The sequence below is a fragment of the Diabrotica undecimpunctata genome, chromosome 5 (assembly GCF_040954645.1).
Source record: "Diabrotica undecimpunctata isolate CICGRU chromosome 5, icDiaUnde3, whole genome shotgun sequence".
NCBI lineage: Eukaryota > Metazoa > Arthropoda > Insecta > Coleoptera > Chrysomelidae > Diabrotica > Diabrotica undecimpunctata.
The window spans coordinates 22,289,662-22,313,853 of record NC_092807.1 but is presented as its reverse complement, the minus strand read 5'-3'; the positions used below and the strand labels follow the sequence as shown (position 1 = coordinate 22,313,853).

Sequence of the window (24,192 nt, the reverse complement as noted above, 5' to 3'; positions counted from 1 at the left end):
TTTTTATCGCGGTTCTCAAAGAATTAGTTTGTAAGCACTTTTTAAATTATCTTTATTATATCTATTATGAAACACATATATATATATATATATATATATATATATATATATATATATATATATATATATATATATATATATAACATAGCCAATGTAAATTTAAATAAACTATCTTTAAATTGAAATTCTTATGAAACTAATTAAATTCTATAGACAATGTAAAATTTAAACAAACTATCTTCAAAATTGAAATTGTTATGACACTAATTAAATTATATTAACAAAATTTTGTACCTTTCTGTCACTGAATGCCTAAATGAACTGTTTTCCACTATATAGATTCTAATCACCACTCAATGTCTTCGTGCTTCGGTTATCCTTGTTTTTGTGAAATTACTTTTTCCAATTATCAGCTTCCACCAATTAAAAATATATTTCTTCTTAAGCATTTATAAACCACCAAGCAAACCAGCAAACAGCATTTATATTTATTCTTCTTTTCAATATACCAATATCCAATCACCAAATATATTATATAATTTTAATATTCAATTAATACTTCTTCCATTATCTAATCATCATTTATACATAACATAATTTTATAATATTTTCTTTATACTGTTTCTTAATCTTCATTTAACTCACTATATTGAACAATTGGACCTTCTGACTATCTTGAACTGTAACTGATTGACTGACTCTAACTAACTTTCATACTAAAACTGGCCTCTGACTGAACTGTAACTGATTGACTGACTCTAACTAACTTTCATACTAAAACTGGCCCTCTTGAATCCAAATCACCGAGTATTTATACCTGTTCAATCTTCCAGAACCATCTGGTTTGAAATCCTGTTCGATTTGTTCTATTTCCTCTATATGAATGTTCTCGAAAAAGTATCTCTTCGATCCACAGACATAACCATTATTCGAGAATGTTCTACCGTAAACAAAGGTCAATTTCTGTATTCTGGAGAATTCTTTAATTTTCTATTGATAATTTTGTTGACATTTAGGCTTTTCAGATCAGAATATACACTTAAATCAGTAACTAACACTCTAATTTAATAAACTACACATTTTAAACAACATATCATTATAACCCCACTTTATATTCGTAATTATTACTTAAACGTCACTTTAAAGAGTATTTTTGGTTGCCTAGTCACATGGCTCACTTAAATATATCTACAATATTATAATTATAAAAAAAAACTTCCCACACCTATTACATGCTAATTTCTTAAAAATGCCCTCACATAAATAATTTTTATTAAATTCTCTAGTATATAACTTCTTAACATAACCAAATACTTTTTATATCTAATATTATCTAGTATATAATTTATAAATTATTTTCTTTAATATATATATATATATATATATATATATATATATATATATATATATATATATATATATGGAAAAAATTGAAAATAAAACCAAGTACATTTCCTTCATTCATCATCAGAAAATATTCAGCATTGTTTTTAAATCTGCTTTGTCAATTTATAATAAAGTTGAAAACTAAGCGATCTCAACTCATCATCTTATTCCTAAAGCTAGTCCAAAAAAAATATAACATCTAATTCTGATTCATAATGTTTAGTTTTTCAAGACACTTCTTTTGCCGGTTTTTAATCATTTTCGAATTATACGAAATTTCCAATTTCCGAGGTTCCACTGTACATTTATTTACTGCTTCAATACTTACCTAAACTATGTTTGTAATAAACTTCTTCTTCGATATTTTCAATGGACTCTTTCTCTTGTTCAATCACAGCTCCAAATAAACTTTCTACAGGACTAATTGGTGTTTCACATTGGCACGATGTATTAAGGTATTGTATGTTTATTTCGGAAGGCGATATTTGGAATGACGTATCTTTGGGAGAAGTAGCTTGATCACCAGATAGGTTTAGGTCTAAAGCCAAATTAATTAGGTGCTCTCTCATTTTTCTCTAAAAATTTATTTGAGTAGTTCTTTTAAGAAACGTTCTTAAGATGGAAAGAAAAGTTCTTATTAGAACAACAAATAGTTTAATTATGTAAATAATTTTTCCTAAAAATATCTAATTTATACTTTTATATCATTAAAATTTACACTACTATTACTTGTCGGTTTATAAACGTTCTCCGCCGTTTTCCGACTTCCAATCGCTACTTAGTCTGGTTGTTCCATAGGTCTTCTTCTATGGCCCTCTCTCTCAGTTCTTTATTTATTCCTTCGCTCCAACTTTTTCTCGGTCTACCTCGTTTTCTCCTTCCTTCTGGTTGCCATTTTAATATTTCTTTTGGTATTCGTTGTTCATCCATTCTTTGTATGTGTCCGAAACAGATAAGTTGTTTTGTTGTTAGGTCATCTGAGATTGTTCGTTTGATTCCCATTATTTCTCTAATGCGTTCGTTGGTAATCCTTTCTCTTCTAGATCTTCCTGCGGCTCTTCTCCAAAAATCCATTTCCGTCGCTTTTAACGTTGCCAGTGTTCTTTCTTTCAGTGACCATACCTCACAAATATATAAAGTGATACTTTTTACTATAGTCTCATATATCTTCTTTTTATTTTCTTTGCTGATGGATTGGTCCCATAAAATGCTGTTTATCATTGTGATGGCTTTTCTCTCTGACGTATTTATCTCTCTTATGGCTTTGTCTAATGTTCCATCTTATGAAATAGTGATACTTAGATATTTGTAGACACAGCAGTGCTTTATCGTGGTGTTATCGTCTAATATCAGATCTTTTTGTTCTACTCCAATACACAGGTATTCGGTTTTCTTTTTATTTACTTCTAGACCCCATATATCATACTCTTCAATTAATTTTCGTGCCATATAGTTTAAATCGTCATAATCTTGAGCCATTATTACTTGATCGTCTGCAAAGTTGAGCGTATATACCGTAGTGATGGTGAGCGGTATTCCCATTGTCCTGCATTTTGGTTTCCATCTTTTTAAAGCACTTTCGAGGTATATTTTAAATTATGTGGGGGACAGACAACATCCTTGCTTTAATCCTTTTGATGTTATAAATCCTGTTATTATTTGTGTCCCTGCTTTTATTTTTTTATTGGTTGGTTGTATAGCACTTTGAGGGCTTTTATTAATTCTATATTAATATTCGTGCTTTCCATTGATTGTCACAGCTTCTTCAGTGGAACGCTGTCGTAGTCTTTCCGTAGGTCGTCGAACAACATGCATTAAAATTTACATACTGTGGAAAATAAACCGATTTTTATCCAACTATAGTCACATTAAGAATTATAGTCTCCTCTTACCATCACCAGAGTGGCTTAAGAGTATGAAGTCTTAGATCAACGATATACAATAAATAAAACAGTGGAAGTTTTACGCTTATTGCTTAATATTATTTCAATCTTGCTATTTTGTTAGATGCTTAATTTCCATGCGACTCTAGCATTCTATTGGACCTCCTTAATATCTCTTGCATTTCTCGGTTTCAAGATGCCCTCTCTCTCTCTCTCCAAGATGCCATAGGCAGTTTCTCTTGTTCTGCAATTTGGTGGTATACATTCCATTCAATAGTCCTTTTCGAAAGTCATGCATTATTCATCTTCTGGACGTAGCTGTACCGTATATGTTGTTGTACCATTTATGGGATCTCTCCCTACGGGATACCCACCTGTTATCCCGCTCTATTTCGACTGTCCCTACTTTACTTCTGTTACAAAAGGTATGTTTCCTACAGAAAATTGTCTTTTTACTAGAGAACATTTTAACCCAAATGCTTATGGGTTAAATAATGAAAAGGTTGCTGGTGTGAGCACAAATTCATGAATGTTAGGGACCACAATCCGTATAAAGTTGTAGATATTTATGAATATAATAAATGAATAATAAATATCTACAACAATTTAACACGTATTGTGAGTATACGACCCTAGTCCCTAACATTCATGCTTATGGTAAATTTTTCTATGTATTTAAAGAAAAACATTACGGAAATAATATAATCACTTTTTATAATGGAAATGTATGTTAGAATAAATTAACTAAGCTATTATTACCTCATCTAACACATGTTTATTCATCTCGATATGTTGATTGAATACTCTATCAATATCTTCATTTAAAATGTAATTGTTTATTATTATATCTTCGGTAACTCTTAGGAGAAATTGTAGATATTCGTGTTCGCCGATTCTAGAAATTGAAAAATGTATTGAGATATTATCCCAAAATGACGGTTTTCTGCTCAGAATTCTTTTTATATGCACGAATTTGCTTGAAATTTTGACAGTAGGTAGAAAATAGCTCAAAGATCAAAATCTACCCTATGCCAATATGTGCTTTTCCTCTGGGGGTGGCTACCACCCCAACCGGGATTGGAAAAAGTTTATCAAAAAAAACCATGCTAGCCGCAAGAATAGTGAATTTTATGACAAAAATATTCTTTAAAATATTTTCGAAAAGTTAATAGTTTTGCATGTGTAAAAAAAGCATGTTTTTAAACGGTTTTCGCGAATAAATTTCGAAATTTAGATTTTATCGCGAAAACTGTTTGGATATAATCAATAAATATTTGGGTAAAAACCTTTAAAAGTTACAAACTTTGTTTTGTGTTACATTGTTGTTAAAAATATATGTTATTAAAAAAGATAACAATGTAACACAAAACAAAGTTTGTAGCTTTTTAAGAGTTTTTACCCAGATATTTGGTGGATTAACTTATGTATAGCTGGTAATATTACACTGATGATGGAGTTATTAGTCTGAAAACGTTCTGTAATGTAGCCCGAAAGGTTATTTTTTATTATATACCTTTTATAACAACTCCGCCTGCAGTTTTGTTAAGTGGATCGAGTAGCTCGACTACTGATAGCCATACAGATTAAAACCATACAGCTCCTAGAAACAGGATTATGCCTCGGAACAGGAATGATTTCATTAAGACGACGAGGACAACGAATTTATACAAAACGAGAAATATACTTCACATTCGTACTTGGAACGTAAAGTCTCTAAACACAAGGGAGCAGGAAATTACAAAAGAGCTTGTAAAAAAAAAATAAGACATATGGGCACTACAAGAGACGAAGAAAAAAGGAAAGGGTCAAATTATGCTAGATGACTATCTAATGATTCTCAATGGTGTTGCGAAAGAAACTAGAGCCAAAGAAGGAGTCGCCCTGTTAGTACACAGAAAATTTTTACACCAAGAATGTAAATATACCTTTGAAAGAATAGTAAGTGTAAAAGTTAAACTGGATATTAAACCTCTGAATGTGATAGTAATCTATGCACCAGAGAACAACATAGATACCACCACAAGGGAAAAACTTCTACGAACAGCTTCAGACTGTAATAAACGAGACCCCAAATGATGAATATATAAGCAATTTTAACGTCCGTGTTGCCAATGATATTGTTCCAGGAATAAAACAGCGATATAATGAAAATATCAGAAATGAAAACAGAGACCTTCTGACGGACCTCTGCAGCATAAAAGAAATAAGCATTAATAATTTTTCCCTCACAAAGAACAATACAAATACACTTTTGAAAACAGTAGAGGACAAAGATCTATGATAGACTATATTCTGTCGAATAGAGAGTCACAGATCTCTCAAATCTTGGATGTAAGAGCACTAACATCAGCAGAAATAGGAAGCGATCATAAATTGGTATTGTGCAAAATCCGAATGAAAACACATATATGTGGTAATAAAACACCAGAATACACCACAAAGATAAACGTCGAAAGCTTACAGGATGACTCCACAAGATACCTATTCCAAAACAGAATAACCGAAAAAAGCAGAAACACATATATCACAGAAAGTGATGGAGTCGAAGAAAGCTGGGAAAAAAGTCTAATATCGTAGCCTCGGCCAAGGAAGTTCTTGGTGAAAGAAATAGAAATAAAAATAAATCGTTCCCAAAGCAAAGAACTCCATGGTTTTGTACAGAAGTGAAGGAAAAATTAAAGAAAAAAAAATAATCTTACCTGAAATACATGTCAACCAAAACACAAGAGGCATACCATAATTACAAGACAATTAGAAACGAAACACATGCAATTGTAAGAAAAATAAAAAATTATCACTGGGAACGCTTTTCGAAAGAAGTGGAACATGATTTTTACGGTCTGCAAAAGGAAATATCGCGCTTCATAAGAGGTCAAAGAATGGAGGTTGTAGAATTTGAAATTTATTGGAATCCCCTCGTATATGTGTTAATTGAAATCCCCTTATATATGCATTATAATAACAAAGAATTTTTTCAATGTTTCTTAGTTCGTATCCTTCAATTTAAAACCCAAATAATCTTTCGTTCTTTTTAGGTCGCCGCCGTCGACAATAAATCATTTTATTGTTTGTTTATGTCACAGGCGCAAATTTCTTCGATATTTCTTTGTTCAAACCGCCCGATATTGCGTTTTTAAATTAAGAATTTACGTCTTAATTTCCGTTGTGTCTTGTTTATGTGTCTTAAACCCAAAGTGTTTTGTTTATTCCAACTTATGCAATCAATTTTTTAAGATAATTTCGTCACTTTCGTTGGAGCCGCGGTGAAGAGCGGTGGTCTTCAGCGTTATGTCCAAATTTTACGTCAAATTTGAAATGTTCCTCGTTGTTCGTCTTTTTTTATGAAAAATATGTAAAATATAGTAGCAGTTTAATGGTTCAGTTACAGTTTTAAGTGAGTTTTGAAATGTTGCCATTGGATCCTGTTGTACCTTTTCCTGTTTTTAAGAAGCCAAGTCCAGTTTAGTTTCCAAGGTTTGTGTTCCAGTGACCCATTTTCCTTTTTGTTCGTGTGTCAGAGATTTCCAGCCATTGTTGAGTTTTTAAGAAGTCCAGTTTACAGCGCAAGTGTAATTTTTGTGAAATCCAGGTAACTTACAAATTTTAAAGGAAAGACAGACATTTTTTTAATAACAAGAATTTGCTTTCATAACAAAAAAGGATTTGTAATATTTAAAGTAGTAAATTATATGGTTTGACTTTAGCTATCAATTTATTTGTTCAGTTTTTTTTTAATTTAATGTTAACTCACGACAGCTCGTTTTATTATTTTTGATTTTAGTTTGTTTTATTTTTAAAAAAAGGTTAATAATCTCTGTGCGGTAAATTTTGTAAGTTTATAATAGTATCTCCAACTCCTGGAATTTGTAAACAGATGAAACATGTAAGTTTGTTTTGTATTTTTGTATTTTGCGACTATTGTGGTAATATTTTGTATTGTCTTTTTTGAGCATTCTTGTGTTCTCTATGTTTTGTAACTGTTTGTGGTGACACAAAAATAAATGTTAAATTTTGTTTCTTAACATTTTGTTTATTATTTTTTTAACTAAGCCTTTTTTTTGAGTTTCCATTTGGAACAGATATGTTTTTTTATGTTTAATAATTATATCTCAAGTTACAACTAGTTGTTGTAATAGTTATAATTAGGCACCTTGAAGTGGCGCTCTTTATAAATTACTAGAGGTGTTCCCTGTTTCGTTTTGTTTTTATTTGTCCCAAGAGATTCATGACCCTTTATCTCATATTTTCTGTAGTTGCCCCAATCCAAACACCTTGATATTTACTTATCCACGACCCAGCTCTCCTAACAAACCCTTAGTGCCGTTCGCATAAGTAGCGATTATTTTACTTGCCCTATATTCGCCCCCAGTAATTTCTATCCCCAATTTTCTACCCCTTGTATTAATGCCCCGTGTAGTAGGCAAAATATATCGTTACAAGGTAACGGAACTAATAATACCAAAACACATAGAAAAGGATACATGGATTAACTACCTAATAAAGCTCTATGAAAAGGAACAACAAACGACGCTGGAACTGGAAACACCAGAAATTACCACAAATGAAGAACTTAATATAAATGTTCAGGAAGTTCGGAAAATATTTGAAAAAATGAAGAACAGAAAAGTATCAGGTAAAGACGGGATACCAAACGAATCACTGAAATATTGTGTAGCAGCAATGACAAACCAATTAACACAACATTAATTAATAAAATTATAAAACACAATAAAATAACTGAAGAATGGAGATGGAGAACGAGCGAACTAATTCTACTATTCAAAAAATGAGATAAAAAACAGCCAGAAAACTATAGAGGTATAAACTTGTTAAGTGCTAATAAATCAGAGGATAAGTTCAGCAGATGAACAACAGGGTTTTCGTAGTGGAAGATCGTATATAGATGCAATATTCGCTATAAAGCAAATTACTGAGAAATCACTAGAGCATAATAGACCAGCATTTCTGTGTCTGATTGACCTAAAGAAAGCATTCGACAGAGTAAGACTCAAAGATGTAATCCATCCTCTGTATAATAAAGAAGTTCTCCTTAACAATATAAAAGCTATCGAAAACATTTACCAAAACAACAAAATGGAAGTTAGAATAGATGGACAACTTACAGAACCTATAGAAATAGGCAGCGAAATAAGACAAAGGGATTCATTGAGCCCCATAGCGTTAACAAAGGAAGAGGATACAGAATGGGAAACAAAGAAATAAAAATATTCTGTTACGCAGACGACACACTATTGATAGCCCAAGATGAAGATAGTCTGCAAAGACTGGTCTACAGATTTAACATAAGTGCAAAAGAATTTAATATGAAAATCTCATATCAGAAAACTAAAACAATAGTAGCCAGCAAAGAACCAAGCAGATGTAAAATAGAAGTTAATGGCATCAGTATTGAATAAGTAATGGAAATAAAACACCTCGGAATTACACTGTGTAGCTATGGAGACCTGGACAAAGAAGTGAGAGATCAAGTACAAAATGCAAATAGACTGGCAGGATGCCTTAATAACACTATATGGCGAAACAGATACATTAACACAGATGAAGTCAAGAATTTATAAACTCAGTGCAAGATCAATAATGACATGTGCCTCAGAAACAAGACCCGAGACAACCACAACGCAAAGGCTACTGGAAACGGCACAGATGAGAGTACTAAGAAGAACTACAGGAAGTACGCTAAGAGGTCGACAGAGAAGTGAAGACATTAGAAGAAAATGTAACGTAAAGTGTATAAATGAATATTCCTTCCATAGAGGTATTCATCCGCCAATGAACAAGCAGAATTGCTTATAAAGAGGAAGGAGATGAAGAAGAAGACCTTTTATAAAGGATTTTAAATAAAACTTTTGTGATTCATGGTATACAGTCGACTATCGGAATGTCTTTTTCCTTGTGGATATCAAACTTATAAATGTTTAGAAGCTAAAAACTGTGTTTTAGTATCATCTTTAATAAAACCTTTAAGTTTTGTTAATAAACCTTATAAATAAAGCTTAACAGAATAAACTATTTGGTCCATCTATTAAAAATTTTTAACACTTTAATATCTCATTAACTACCCCAATTTTGAGTACTAAATATGCTAATTAACTAATAAGGGTTTTTTCAATTATCAATTGTTATGTATTTTATTTTGGAAACTCTCAAAATAAAGAAATTTTTATGATCTACAACTTTTATTTTAACAATTTTTTTCTAGAATGTATAAGAAACGTTTTATAGTCAAATAATCATTTTTTCACTGTTTAAGATTACGCCGTAGAAAAAAAAATTTTCAAAAAAGAAAAGTAGCTGAGATAATTTTGAACAAAAATGTTTGTTAGCCCTTTTTGTATCATTTTCTTTCGCTCGAAAGTAAAAAGAAATTCTGAGTTATAAATCCAAATTAAATACGATTCGTGTGTATGATGAGCTACAAATACTTCTCTCTTTCAAAAAATAGCTAGTGTATAAGCTATATAGGCACTTTAAAATTAATAAATTCTAAAGTTGCAACACGGACAATCATTTTTGAGTTGGTCTTTAATTTAATTAAAAACTTACGAACTAGAGCTCTTTGAATCTCCCATTCCTGATTGCTTTTCAAATAATCTTCGAGTACTTTCTGCAATGTTTCCATCCTCTTCATTGATCGTATTGGTAGAACAAGAAACTGTAGAAATACCATTCATGATCGGCTTTTTCTTTTGTCTGTAATGATTTAACTGGCGGTTATGGTCACATTTGCGTGTAGGACATACCATGAAAGGATCAGTATCTGTGTTTGTCGAACGAGATGAATAACAATGGTTCTTTTTTGGCTTCAATTTTCGTGGAATTCTATCCATCGATTGGGATCTAAATTTTCGGCTTATCTAAAATAGTTAATTATGTAATTATTACTTAGATGCTTGAATCATTTTATAGAAGATTAGATGTTCTTTTAAAACAAAATATGTAATAAGATTAAAAGCTATAAGTGTTCTTGTCAACAAATCGGTTTTCGCCGGATCTAAAACCGGTGGATTAGCCGGGACGTATCCGGTTAGAATAGCCGGGACGTGTCCGGTTCTTAGCGTTTCAAGTAAGATATTAAGATATTGATTCTGAACCGGTACCAAGTGTAACTGTCTTAGATCAGGGAAATAAGTTTTATTCGTGACTTATCCAAGGTGTATACCTATACAAGAAAACGTTTTCTGATTTTATTCTGATGCAAGTGAGAATTATATATACAATAAATGATACATACTGTTGCGTCTGAGCCCCATTCAAGAGGATTTCTTCTAGCCCGAGGTCGAGGTAATAATAATGCTGTATCACTGATATTGTCTGGAGAATAGGTACAAACATGGCCTTTGGGAACATCATAGTAAGGAATATGCACAAAGTTTGAAAAATGTCTGAAAATTAGCTTTAATTAGTATTAAAATTATAGACACAACATACACTGGGTGTCAGCCAAATGGAATAAATTAGCTAATAAACAATTGAGGGCGTACTTTAAAAACCGGTCGAACACGTCGATTAGTATTTATAGTTTTTATAGTATTTATAACGCATTTTTTTCCATAAAAACTTTTTATACGGGGTGTATCAGATAACGGTGGCCAATACTAACTTGCTTATTTTAAATAGAACACCAGATATGTTAATTAATTTTTAGATTCCTCAGATCATTTTAGACATTTTCTATTAATTAAAATGCAAAAATTCACATTTAGAAAAGAAAACTATCTATTTGTCGAAAGTCGCTACAACGTATTCCAAAACTTCTAAATAATAACAATTCTAAACAATAACGTCAATATAAGAGAAGTTCAAAATGCTCCCCACGAACGTCTTAGCAACACCCTAAGCGTGAATAGAAATTTCTTCTTACGTTACTTAACATCTCACATGTATTAGCACAAGTTAGCTAAGTCAGTGGGTTTAGTTTTGTATACAATACTTTTCACATATCCCCATAAGAAAAAGTCTAATGGCGTCAAATCGGGGGATCGTGGTGGCCATTCTATCGATACTCGCCTCCCTAACCACCGGTTTGGATATATTTGGTTGAGATACTGCCGGACATAGATTTGGTAGTGGGGTGGTGCTCCATCTTGTTGAAACCATATCATATTCGCTGAAACTTGTGGTTTTCCTGGATCAGGATAAAAGTTGGCCAACATTGGCACTACATTATTTTGGAGCAATGCTAAATAATTGTCGCCATTCAAATTGCCATCTATGAAAAAGGGACCTATGATCTGATCTTCAATAATTCCTGCCCACACGTTAACCTTCTCAGGGTATTGAGTATTGCCTTTTCTCATCCAGTGAGGATTTTCTCTGGACCAATAGCGGCAATTTTGCCGATTAGCATGACCGTAAAGAGTAAAGGTGCACTCATCAGAAAGCAAAACATGTTCTAATTGGATCACATTGCTGTCTAACATTGCCATCATTTGTTCACAAGAATAAGTTCTCCTGTCAAAATCATCTTCCATGAGCTCCTGAGTGTGTATAATTTTATAGGGATGCATTTTGTTTTCTTGTAATATTCGAATAACCGATGAATAGCTAATATCGAGTACTGGGGCTGCTTTTCGAATAGATGTATGTGGATGTTACTCAAACTCAAGCATAACAGCCAATTTGGTATCCTCACTTATTGCATTGGCAGCTTCTTTTTTCACCTTCCTAACATGGCCCAGCTCGTGGAATTGCTTCTCTATTTTACTAATTGTCCCTTGAGATATGTGCGGCAAATCAGGAAATGCTTCGTGAAATAAACGAGCTACTTCCATTTGCGTCCATGTCTTATCTCCATAGCCAATCATCTGTATAATTGTAATTTTGTGCACTTTTTTTAAGTGAACCATTTTTCTGGCTTGCGGTTAATGAAATTTAAAACAATATAGCACTGATAACTACTTCTGTTTACACTGACAACTAATTTTTTGTTTTTTTAACATAGGTATCAATAAAAAGGAATGCTTAAATAGTTTTTACTTACTTTATCATTACCAAAACTTGAATGGGGACAGTGGTAGCGACTTTCGACAAATAAATAATTTCCAAAGATAGGTATAGGACATTATACTCAAAAAATGTCTAAAATGATCTGAGGAATCTAAAAATTAATCAATATACAGGGTGTTCTATTTGAAATAAGCAAGTTGGTATTGGCCACCGTTATCTGATATATCCCGTATAAAAAGTTTTTATGGAATAAAATGCGTAACTATAAATACTAATCGACATGTTCGACCGTTTTTTCGAATACTCCCTCATTTATTTATTAGCTAATTTATTCCATTTAGCTGACACACAGTGTATAATGATTTTTTTAGTGTGGTAGGTATTTATATTTTACATTTAACTGCACTATACTATTTCGGATCAATAGAGTTCTTACTATTTTATACCGGGTGTACAGAAACTCTCCTGACAAACGAAGACCGGAAATTCCTCAGATAATTTTACCTTACCTTACTCTTACCTTAAGTCGGTAACATACACCGTTTTCTAGAAAAAAAATTAAATTTTTTTGTTTTTTTCGTCATGAAAGTTAAATTAATAGGTACCTTAATCAATTTTATAAATTATCTCTTGTTTCGATGAATGCGGCACACAATTCGTAAAAAAAGTTTGAGGAAAGAAACAAAAAATCAAATTGAAACAAAATTTTATTTAAAAGGTTTTAAAAACAAACTATTTATTACGATAGAATGTAACTAACACAAAAGAACAAGTATCAAAAGTAGATAGTTACAAAAGATTCTCAATATTGATGACCATTAGTCTCTATGCATACATTTGCCCTTTTGCTTAGAAAAAACCGAATTCTTGCAAACATTCCAAAGTTATTTCTAAATTCTTTGCAAGCATCTTATATCCTTAGCTAGAGTTGTGCACGATTTTGTATCGGAATGGAATAGACAAATGCCTTTATGTATCCCCAAACACAATAATAGCAAGGATTAAAATCCGTCGACCTTGTTGGCCAAGCAATTGGACCGCCTCTTCCAATCCAGTGGTCTTCGTAGTTATTATCAAGAAAGTCTCGTACATTCCTGCTAAAGTAGGCCGGACAGCCGTCATGTAAAAACCATAAGTTTTGCCGAATCTTTAAAGACACATCATCTAACGAATCAGGTAAAACATTTTACAGGAAATGTAAGTAATCAGCACCATTAAAACGAGTAGGCAAATCCACAGCCGCTAGTAGATAATCTCTTATCCAGACGTTTATGCTAAACCTATCCTGATGCTTAAATTCTTGAACAACGTGAGGATTATCACCAACGTACAGTCTGTCCCAAACCCTTCTTTCAGTGCGTCACTAATTTTGACGTCATATAGGATTTTAAGAATGTCGAGAATTATTGCATGACATTTTAGTTAAATTTGACAGTTGCAGGATCGTAATCTCTCTTTTTCTAATTGAAAATAATTTAATAATTTTAATATTAGTCTTTGTTCTTTCTGGATATATCTCGGCATATATAAAATATTTTTATGACAATAAATACAAAATTAAATTTTCACTGTAAAATGTCTGATAATACTAACCTGGAATGACAATTATCATTTTATCAGTTGACATTGTGAAAGTACTGTCACGATCGAGACAATCTGCGTCAAATTATATTTATGCGCATTATTGATTGGATATCTATTTAGCGTATTCTAAACTCCAACCAATTATACATCCGTGAGTAGAATTAGCTTTACGATAAATAATTTTCCAAGTTCTATGTATAATATTCACAGACTCACGTTTTTTTCTGTCACTTCTAGCTTAATGTGTTAGAGAGAATTCGATCAACTATGACGCACTGAAAGAAGGGTTTGGGACGAACTATACGAATAATATTGTGCATTATACGCATTAAAATTCCATTTTTTGTGAATATAGCTTTTTCGCAAAACAAAATGTATCTGAAAAAATCTTTAATTTGATTTTTCTGATTTTGGAAACCATCTAGCGAATTCTTCTGTTAGAAGCAGCAGAGATGAAAACACTTAGAAAAATTGATGGTAAGACACTATGGGACAGAGCTAGAAGTACAGATATACGGCGTAAGAACATCAAGAACTGGGTAAGAAATAGAAGAGTAGAATGAAACGATCATATAAGCCGAATGACAACAAATAGAGTAGTAAAGGCGGCAAGAGACGGTTCCCCAATAGGAAGACGAGCAGTAGGAAGACCACGAAAACGATGGAACAACTTACTGGAGGCACATTGAAAAACAGACACAGTCATGTCTATATAAAAAGAATAGGAAGAAGATCTAGAGAATTGTTCACGATCAGGAAAATCTCCTTGTAGCGGTGCTTATACGTTTGTAAAATGAAAAGAATATAAATTTTCGTTGTGTAAGATATGTTCTACGGCAGATTTTGAAACTGTGAGATACATGACAGATAGTCTTCGAACGCTAATTTCTGGATTTTTCTCAACTTCCATTAAAATAACATCTTCATGTGCTGCTGTTACAACATCACGTCCCCTCTTTCATTATTTGTTGGGACCACTGAACCTGTTTATCTTAATCGTTGATGAAGAGCTGTCAATGTTGAGTAAGTGGGATCACGATTGGGACATTTTTCAGGGTATATACGTTGTGCTGCTTGAGCGTTATACCTCATTTCGCCATAAACTAAAGCATATCAGCGTATTCCTCATTAGTAAAAACCATCTTTGTTGAATTGAAATTATTATATTTGAATGTAACAAAGTCAAAAACTAAAAGATAAACTTCACGAACTGGCCATAATTGACGATGAAAATCGTAAGGTATACTTTTGTTAACAGGTCACGGCCAACTAGTGCAAAAATATTAATTTGACTTTCATGACGAGAAAACGAACAATTTTCAAATCAAATTTTTCTAGAAAACGGTGTATCCTATCGACTTAAAGTAAATACACTTTTTAGTACTAGAATAACTAAAAATTTATTAATCTAGTATCACAAATGCTTAAAAGGTAAAGGCAAAAAAGTTATGCGTTAAAATAACCATTGATCTACCCAAAACGGACGCCTATGATCTGTACTAGAAATTCACAATTGAAGAAATTGATTCAACTCTGGAGGATAAATAATTGTATCAGTTTTTTGTTTTTTAAAATAGAAGCGTTTTGGAGGTATTAAAAAAAACTAATTACAAGGCGCCATCTTCATAAAAATCGGGTTAAATTGTCTTAAAATTATCAGCGCAATCTCCGGTCTTCGTTTGTCAGGAGAGATTCTGGACACCCTGTATATTTGAACTTACAGTATAATGATTAGGCGCTTAGGTGCTGTAGCTGGCTGTATTTATAACTTAGCTTAACTATAGACATACTTAACATATATTCCAATTATAACTACTTATATAAAGAATATCGGTATACCTAAGCTGTATGGTCTTTTAATTTTCTGATTAATTTGATTTTTTTTTGCTTACAAATGAAAGACATAAATAAATAATTTTAAATTTTATCTCGTCATACGTCTGCATTATAGTTTTATGTTTTATGATTCTGTAAGTTTTCCTAGGATACGGATTGATTATTGAATAAATAACTTCTAAATCGTAGTCTCATAAATTTCAATACATACGATCTGGAACTGAAGCTCTTTTTTAAATAACATTGTTGAATGTAACAATGATAAAGTATTAAAAATTTTAAAGAATAAAGTTTCCGATAGATACATATATATTAATCTTAAATCAAAATCTACTTACGTGACCTCGAATTGCATTGTTTTTTGTGATGTACTGCAATGCGGGGAACTGCAGAAGGCGCGTCTGGCCAAAGCTTTAGGAGAAGAAAAATTAAAAGTACTTTTAGCATTGTTTAACTTATTATAATGGTGGCGCATGTGAAAATAAACATCCAAATCCTTATTTTTTAGAGTCATTAAAACCGTTAAAAAAGCTAACTTTATATAAAAATATGTAAGAAAATCTAAAGGTGTTTACTTTCACATAAATGTTTGTATTGTAGGTACCTGGTAGTTACAGGCGCGTACTTTAAAAACGTACGAGACTACGAAATAAAAAATATATATTACTACATACCCATAATTATTATTTTGTGATTAGACCATTGCGACTTTGCTAATATGAAATAAGAAATTTAAAGTGACGTTTGGAATCTGGTAATATATTCAAAAATATTTTTTTGATTTTAAAAATGACAATGACAACGCGTACGCCTAGTGTTTCACCAATCTAAAAAATATGATTATGATCCCACCACTCTCACCTTTATGAAGAAGTTTAAATTCAGTAATAATTTAACAATTAACTCTATATGTTGTTGTACTATACATAACAAAACAATTAAAATAAATGTTAACTAATACTTTTTGTTTTATTCTTCATTCTTAATATAAAATAGCAGTTAAAATTCGCAACACACAAGGTGTCATTCTTACATAAAATATCTGAACACAGCATATATCTTCTTCCCTGACACAGCTTTTTCTAACCTTCGCTAAATTGACATCTGTCATAAAACCTTCAGAAATTCAAGGTTATGCATGTCATTTTAATAGTGTGTCAGTAGGATTATTTAATAAAAAATTCAGTGATTTTAAAGTCGTCTTGTAGTAAAGTGTATATGGGTTAACATATACAAATAATCGCGTGGTGTATCTTAAATTATATATATTTTTTTCGGATAGTTTTTGTGCAATATTCGATATCCCTCTGTTATGTAATTAGGTACTCAGTTTTCAAATATAGTGAATATGTTAATCAGATTTTGTGAAAATCAAATATCCTAAATAATTTTAAGGTAGTTTGGCTACCTAAATTAGTCATAGATAGTTTAGAACAAATTATAAAAACATGGGATACAACTTGAACTGGATCATTCCTAGGTTAAGGAGCCCAACAACAATTTGGAAAGTTGCTAGTGCTCTTACAGTGTGTGCTGTGGGTCTTTTTAGCAAAATTTTAATCCGTAATAGTAACATAGTTGACTCAATCAAGGAATATTTTTAATAAACTATGTTTTTTTTAGATTTATTGAATAGAACCAAAGTATACAATAGAAATGTAATGAGTAATTTACTTGACAAAAGGCCTAAGAATGTTCCATTAATCACAGTTTCTAACCATCACTCATGTTTTGATGATCCGGGAATGTGGGGTAAGTACATAATATTATTTTAATAGTTTAATACTTTAACAGGATTACTTATATGCAGGTGATAATCCTATAATGGTTCCATCTATCAAGTAATATAATCTTGCTGTTATTATGGTTTTTCCATAGGCAGTGGTCAATTTAATGTCTTAACTTCTTTTTTGTATTTTTTTTGGTTTTTTATTTATAAATACCTATGTTCCATGTGTGTGCATAATTGTGTATTTGTATGCATATGTATAGAATATTCTGATATTTAATATTATAGCAAACAGTATTTATTTTCTATCCTGGCTGAATGGATCAAGCAATCCAAAGCCAATAAACAAATTGATTGAATTATACTTAGTTGTTTATTTGCATTTGTGTATTCACTGAACTATATTAATTATAAATAGACTAAAATTGGGTTAGGTAATGTTAACAACCATTTACCATTTTATAATGTTACTTACTATTGTAATCTGTGGTTAACCAGTTGGAAAAACATTTAAATTTTAATATGCTAATTAGTTACTTATTCATTCATTATTATTATTTACTACAAAAGTATGTTTGGAGTTTTCACTGTTCAAAACAATTTAGAATTATTTAGTTACAAAAGTATAGATTTTATTTACAAAACAAAACAAATCACAGTCATTAGATTAGAGACTATTTAAGGCTAATTTCATTTCATATTTAATGCATATTTTGTATATTTTTTAACAGTAGGGGAGCACCAGGAGGGTTTGGACAATTTTTAAATAAACAATTATGTAGTGGACATGGATAACAAATATATAAAATTTTGAAATCATATTGATTAATGTATGTCTCCTCACTATATATTTGCATAGATTGTGTACAAATAAAACAATGTGAATAAAATATTTGCATATACATACTTGAGGTAATGTGTCTAAATCCTCCCGACTGACTGGGAGGGTCTGGACAGAAAACAAATAAATACAAAAATATTACTTAAGGTTTTTATTTGCCAAAAAAAGCTTTAGATATCAATGAAACAAACAAAATATTCATTATTAAAATAAACTGTACTGGGAAAGATCATTGTTAAAATATATCATGTCTTTATATCTGGCACTTTGATCTGTCAAAGGATTTGGTAACCTTACAATCATTTCTTCGTATGTTACAATGCTGGAAGCAACTTGCTTCTTCAAAAATTTCACCTTGCAGCCATCTACAACTTCTTCAATTTTGGCGGCATAATGTCGAACTGATTTTTTTTCCAAACATCTTACAAACCACGAAACTATCAATTCCAAGTCTAGTAAGGTCTTCATTCTGATTTTCATCATTTTCCAAATCTAAATCAGATGATGAGAATTTGTAAATCACTTTTTTCTCAACGGAAGAAGACTCGCTCATTACTTTCCTCTTTACTATCTCTATTTTTTGTATTAATTTGTGGTGTCTCTTTTTTCAATTTCTTTTCTGCAATTGCATTGCGTTCCTGAGTATGGGTTGTTCTTCTTACTGGACCTTTTCTAGTTAATTTTCTTTCTGGAGCTTTTGGACATGGTTTTATTTGGGATGGAGATAAGTAATCTTTCTTGTGCTCACTTTGAACTAGAGTGTCGGGCTGTGACAATGCAGAGAGGCTGAATTACGATCACACCTCAACATTTTAACTTGAAAAAATTCACTTGATGAAGAAACATTGGGGTGTGATTCTGTCTGTTACAAACGAGCATAGAAAGCCTTCTTCATCAAAAATATTTTTATCCAATGGCCAAACTCCAGTGCAACAAAATCTAGATTTTAAATTGGAAGGAGTTGCAGATTGATCCCAAGCCTTCATACATATTGGTGCAAGGTCATAAATTGATAATATGCCTTCCCTGGATGAGAGAGCATCCAGTCATCTGCTCCTTGATTGAAACACCTTTTAAATGGTCCAAAAACAGTTCTATCTAATGGTTGCAATTTGTTAGATGTGTGGGGTGGAAGAGTTAGAATTGCAATTCCATTATCTTTGCAGTAATCAATAGCAGAAACAGATAAGTGGGATTCAGGATTATCCATTAATAAAATAACTTGGCATTCTTTAGAACACTGAACATGAGTTACAAAATGCTCTAAAACATTAAAAAAATTATCACTGGTCATCCATCTAGCTGAATGCACTAAACCGGTTGCACCATACTCTTCTGATATACCATTTAGCATTCTGTGTTTGTCCAATTTTTTCCTTGGAAACACGAAACACCCACACTGGTGAAAGTGCTGTTCCATTAATACCCACTTGAGTAATCAGTTCTTCTCTCTCAGGCGGCACTACTTTACCAACTTGATGCGGACCTTTAGTAGCAACTACATTTTGAGTTTTTTGACCTGCCTATCTCGTCCAAATTACGTATGTCTGACCCAATGAAGCTGTGCCTTTTTAGAATCTCCTCTAACTTCCCTTGAAATTTACTGACTAGATTTATTGAAGCTGCAAATTCTCCATAGTTTGTATTTTCTTGTAAACTAGTCCTTTCCAGCCAATTTGTTTACTTTCCAAGGCTCTGGAAATTTGACTTTGTTTTTTTTTTCAGCAAATTCATATGCTAATCTGCGAGTCGCTTTTGGAGATAAACCATGATACATTAGAACATCTCTTACAGTACATCGCAAGGGAGGCTTCCATTTCATTAGATAATACTTGGCTTGTGACAAAATGTGGAGAGAATGTCATATTGTCAATTCCTAATTCTCTAGCTTTCTTTACAAATAAAGCTAGTGATGATTTTTTAACTTCATGCTGTTGAGCGCTTTTTCGGGTCCTTCGAAACACATGAAAAATATTTATTATTGCTTAATTTTTTCCGCTCATACAGAAAAGACTGTCAAATTGACCTAGTTGGTCAATGGTTGCCATTTAATTTGGGAAGAGTATCAGAAGCCACTTCAACCCAGGGGCAATACAGCTCATCCAGTTACAGTGACAATCAATGCGAACCAAGGAAGGCTCTTTTAGTAGATGTTTGTAAAATCTTAAAAAAGGTGTCTCCTCAGAACATCTCTAAATGCATAAAAAGTGTACTTTGAAGAATGTTTAAGAAGATTAATTAAGAAGAGTTGTGTACTGTACTTAGGTCTTAACAATATTTTATGAAAAATCCCCATTTCTGTTACGTTCATGGTTTCCGGATGAATAACACATCAATATGAATCGATTTAATCCTTTTCTTGATTTTGAATGACTAGACATTATCGTAGGGATACACGTTTATAATTACTGTGACGAATTGGTGAGCATTTACAGGTAATGGCTTACTGAGTAATTACCTCGTGGAAGACAAGCATAGAAGACTCGTTACACAAATTCTGGTCAAATAGAGAGGACAAATTTTGACACCATTTTTAATTGATCTCAGAAAATCCTGCCATGTCAGAAAGAAACAATTTAATAGTTATGGGTTCTGATAGGATGGGACTACTTGCTACACCACGAAGGCATCCTTAGAACTGCTCAAAGAAAATTTTGGGGACCGGGTAATTTTCCGTAACACGGATTTTTCTTGCCCTTCTCATTCAACAGATAACACTGATTATTGTCATTGATAATTACGTATCCAATCGCAATATTTTGCGATATATTTTTTTATCTTAGAACTCGGTATTTAATTTTTCAAGTTTAATAAATCTTTAGTTTTTAGTTTTCTATGTTTTGGCGAATATTGTACTTTATATTGTTATACGTTTTGTAAAGGCGTAAACATTCTTGTCAACTTGGGCTAACTCGGTATAAACACCAGAGTTAATTGAAAAATAACCCACATTTGATGTTTGCGGGAAAAACATCATAATGTCATTAGAAATTAGCAATTACCAGTTAAAAGTGTTTTCTTTGTGGTGTGGCTTTCTAATAATGATTAAATAATCATTTCTTAAACTATATAAGGTGATTCATAGAGAATGGCTAATATTTTATTTGTAGATTCTACTGCGGAAAATATGCATTTTTTGCTTATAAATACGTATTGAGAAGTACCGGCTATATCTTACTCTTATTAATCAATCATCGACTACAACTATCTGTCACAGATTTTAGAAAAAAATTTTATCTTGAATATCTCGCAAAATACAGTATCTACGACAATTTGTAGAAATAAAATTGTTTCGACAGACCAAAGAATGGATCGGTAAAAATTTGCGTCGTCTTCTGCGCACCCAGTGTACCACTCGCAAAATTGTAGCCTGCGATCTGGATCGTCTTACGTCTTCAGATAACGCCTGCAACAAACGCGGACGATAACAACACATCTTCATTTTCTTTAACATAAGATGAAAACGTGCGTGATATTTCTAATTCACGAGATGTACGACGTGCGGATTTGGTAGGTGCTTCGATGTACGCTAGGGCGACGAGGTGCATATTCTCTTCTACGGTAAAGGTGGTGGGACGACCATATCAATAAACTTATATCACTTTCATTGACCGGCCACTATGGAATTTTATATATATATATATATATATATATATATATATATATATATATATATATATATATATATATGTATATATATACACTTCTCCAAGAAATTAACGCACCACTTCAATAAATCAATTTTATTTGTAAACAGGCAAAGAATAAAAAATAAAACTTCACCATATTTATTCTACATTTTATTAGTAATTATAACAATTTGTTTAATCATCAGAAAATGTTCAAGTACAGGAGAAAAAAAAAAATAAAACGGAAAATTCTAAAAAAATAATGTTAAGAAAAGTAAACTAAAATATGAAACAAGCCTAATAACGAGTGTTTCCACCTCTATTACGTATAATAGCCTCACATCGTTGGCCCATACTTAAAATTAATTGCCGTATTTCATTTTGGTCTAGTTCTCTCCAAATCTGGATCAGCTTCTCTCTCCCACTTCCTGTAAGTTGTTTGGTTGGATCGGTATCGCTCTTAATCGCCTACCAAGGATATTCTAGAGATTTTAAATCGGATTTAAATCCGGACTATGTGCTGGCCATTCCATAGTGTTGATTTCTACCTCTTCTAGATAATTTCTGACGATCTGTGCAGCGTGAGGTCTGGCATTATCTTGCATTAGTAAGAAATTTTCACCGATATAAGGAGCGAATGGAAATACATGTTGGTCCAGGATATCCAATATGTACCTTTCAGCTGTAACAGTTCCATTTTGTATGACCAATAGGTCCGTACATGCGGTCATAGAAATACCACCCCACACCATAACGGATCCTCCACCAAAAAATGTGGTGTGTGAGAAGTTACACTGAGCATATCGTTCGTTGGGTCGTCGCAACACACGAACACGTCTGTTGTTATAGTACAAACAAAATCGGAGTTCATCAGTAAATAGCACTCGTTCCCAGTCAGCCTCTAACCAATTAACGTGTTCTCTGGCAAAATGTAGTCTACCCCTTCGATGCTCTGTAGTTAATAGAGGACCTCGGGCGGCAATCCTAGGTGTTAAATTGTATTCCCTAAGTCGCTGGCGAACAGTTTCAGTACTAATTTGTATAACATGCACGTCCAGTACTAATTTGTATAACATGCACGTCTCGAAGCTGAATTTGTAGACTTCGATTGTTATAAAACGTTGTCGAAGAGCAGAAATTCTTAAAAATCGATATTGAATAGGGGTAGTTACCTGGTTTCGTCCTTGCCCTGGTCTGCGAGTAGGATCCCTGTTTCGAGGAATCTTTTTAACACCCGTGAGACGGATGTGTGAGACACATTAAACCGACGACTAATTCTTCGGTAACTCTAACCTTCTTCCGACAGTATCACTGCTTGGAGACATTCATCTAGGGTTAAATTACGTGATTGACGCTTCATAATAAACAAAATTAACAATAATCAACAATTAAACAGTAGTCGAATAAAATTCGTGAATACTTGGAAATTAGTATATTTATAGAATAAGTACATTTTTTGCTTCTTTTTGCTTTGTTGCAAAAAAAAACTATAGCGATAAAACACAGTCAATAAATAGAGTGTACGAATAGCATATACAAGGGCTTGCAAAATATAACGTTACAATGGAAATTTTTATTAACGCTAATAAAATATTTTAATATTTCAAAGTGGTGCGTTAATTTCTTGGAGAAGTGTATATATATATATATATATATATATATAAACAGAGTAGCCAAAAAGTATGAACATTCATTTGAGGTTTAAGACTTAGGAAATTTTCGATCGAAAACTTATCCGATCCCATATAAATACCGACAGGAGGTGAAAGGAGAAATTAAAAAAATGTTCGAAGATCAAATCATAGAGAGATGTGACTCGCCGTACATCAACCCAATCGTGATTGTGAAAAAAAGCAGTGGAGAATTGAGGCTCTGTTTGGATGCCCGGAATATAAATCAACACACGGTATCTCAATATGAATCACATCTCAACATCGAAGCTATTTTTGGAAGAATTACGGGAACACACATGTTTTCTAAAATTGATTTGAAACATAGTTTTTGGTTAATACCGTTAGCAGAGAGATGTAGAAATTACACCGCTTTCTCAATCGATGGTATTGTATACCGTTTTAAAGTAGTACCTTTTGGATTACAAAGTGCGTGTGCAGCATTGGTAAGAGCTCTCCATACAATATTAAATAAATATGAAGATTTCATAGTGCACTACATCGACGACTTACTCATTTTTTCACCAGATACATCAAGTCATTTGGAACACATAAAGATTATTTTGGGAGAATTGGACAAGGCCGGATTAAAACTGAATATTGAAAAATGTCAATTTTTTCAAAAAGAAGTGATATATTTGGGATTTAAATTGGACACACAAACAGT

At 32.2% G+C, this 24,192-nt stretch overlaps 2 protein-coding genes across 5 annotated transcripts in view; one reads left to right on the top strand and one right to left on the bottom strand.

Moving 5' to 3' along the window:
• Positions 1–16,468, bottom strand: part of LOC140441170 (uncharacterized) — a 43,770-nt gene extending 27,302 nt beyond the window's left edge. For both annotated transcript variants that reach the window (XM_072531649.1, XM_072531650.1), the window contains exons 1-6: positions 16,331–16,468; positions 15,995–16,067; positions 10,522–10,672; positions 9,834–10,144; positions 4,029–4,164; positions 1,715–1,961 (exon numbers count right to left, since the gene is read on the bottom strand). In XM_072531649.1, coding sequence (XP_072387750.1) covers positions 1,715–1,961; positions 4,029–4,164; positions 9,834–10,144; positions 10,522–10,672; positions 15,995–16,067; positions 16,331–16,334 — 922 coding nt within the window. In that variant the 5' untranslated portion in view covers positions 16,335–16,468. The remainder of the gene's footprint in view (positions 1–1,714; positions 1,962–4,028; positions 4,165–9,833; positions 10,145–10,521; positions 10,673–15,994; positions 16,068–16,330) is intronic.
• A 300-nt stretch (positions 16,469–16,768) lies between these two features.
• Taz (tafazzin, phospholipid-lysophospholipid transacylase) overlaps positions 16,769–24,192 on the top strand; it is a 93,544-nt gene continuing 86,120 nt past the window's right edge. The window contains exons 1-2 of one of the 3 annotated variants that reach the window (XM_072531640.1): positions 16,769–17,225; positions 17,280–17,408. In XM_072531640.1, the coding sequence (XP_072387741.1) occupies positions 17,105–17,225; positions 17,280–17,408 (250 nt within the window). In that variant the 5' untranslated portion in view covers positions 16,769–17,104. The remainder of the gene's footprint in view (positions 17,226–17,279; positions 17,409–24,192) is intronic. The other 2 variants (XM_072531642.1, XM_072531641.1) reach the window with 2 other exon arrangements.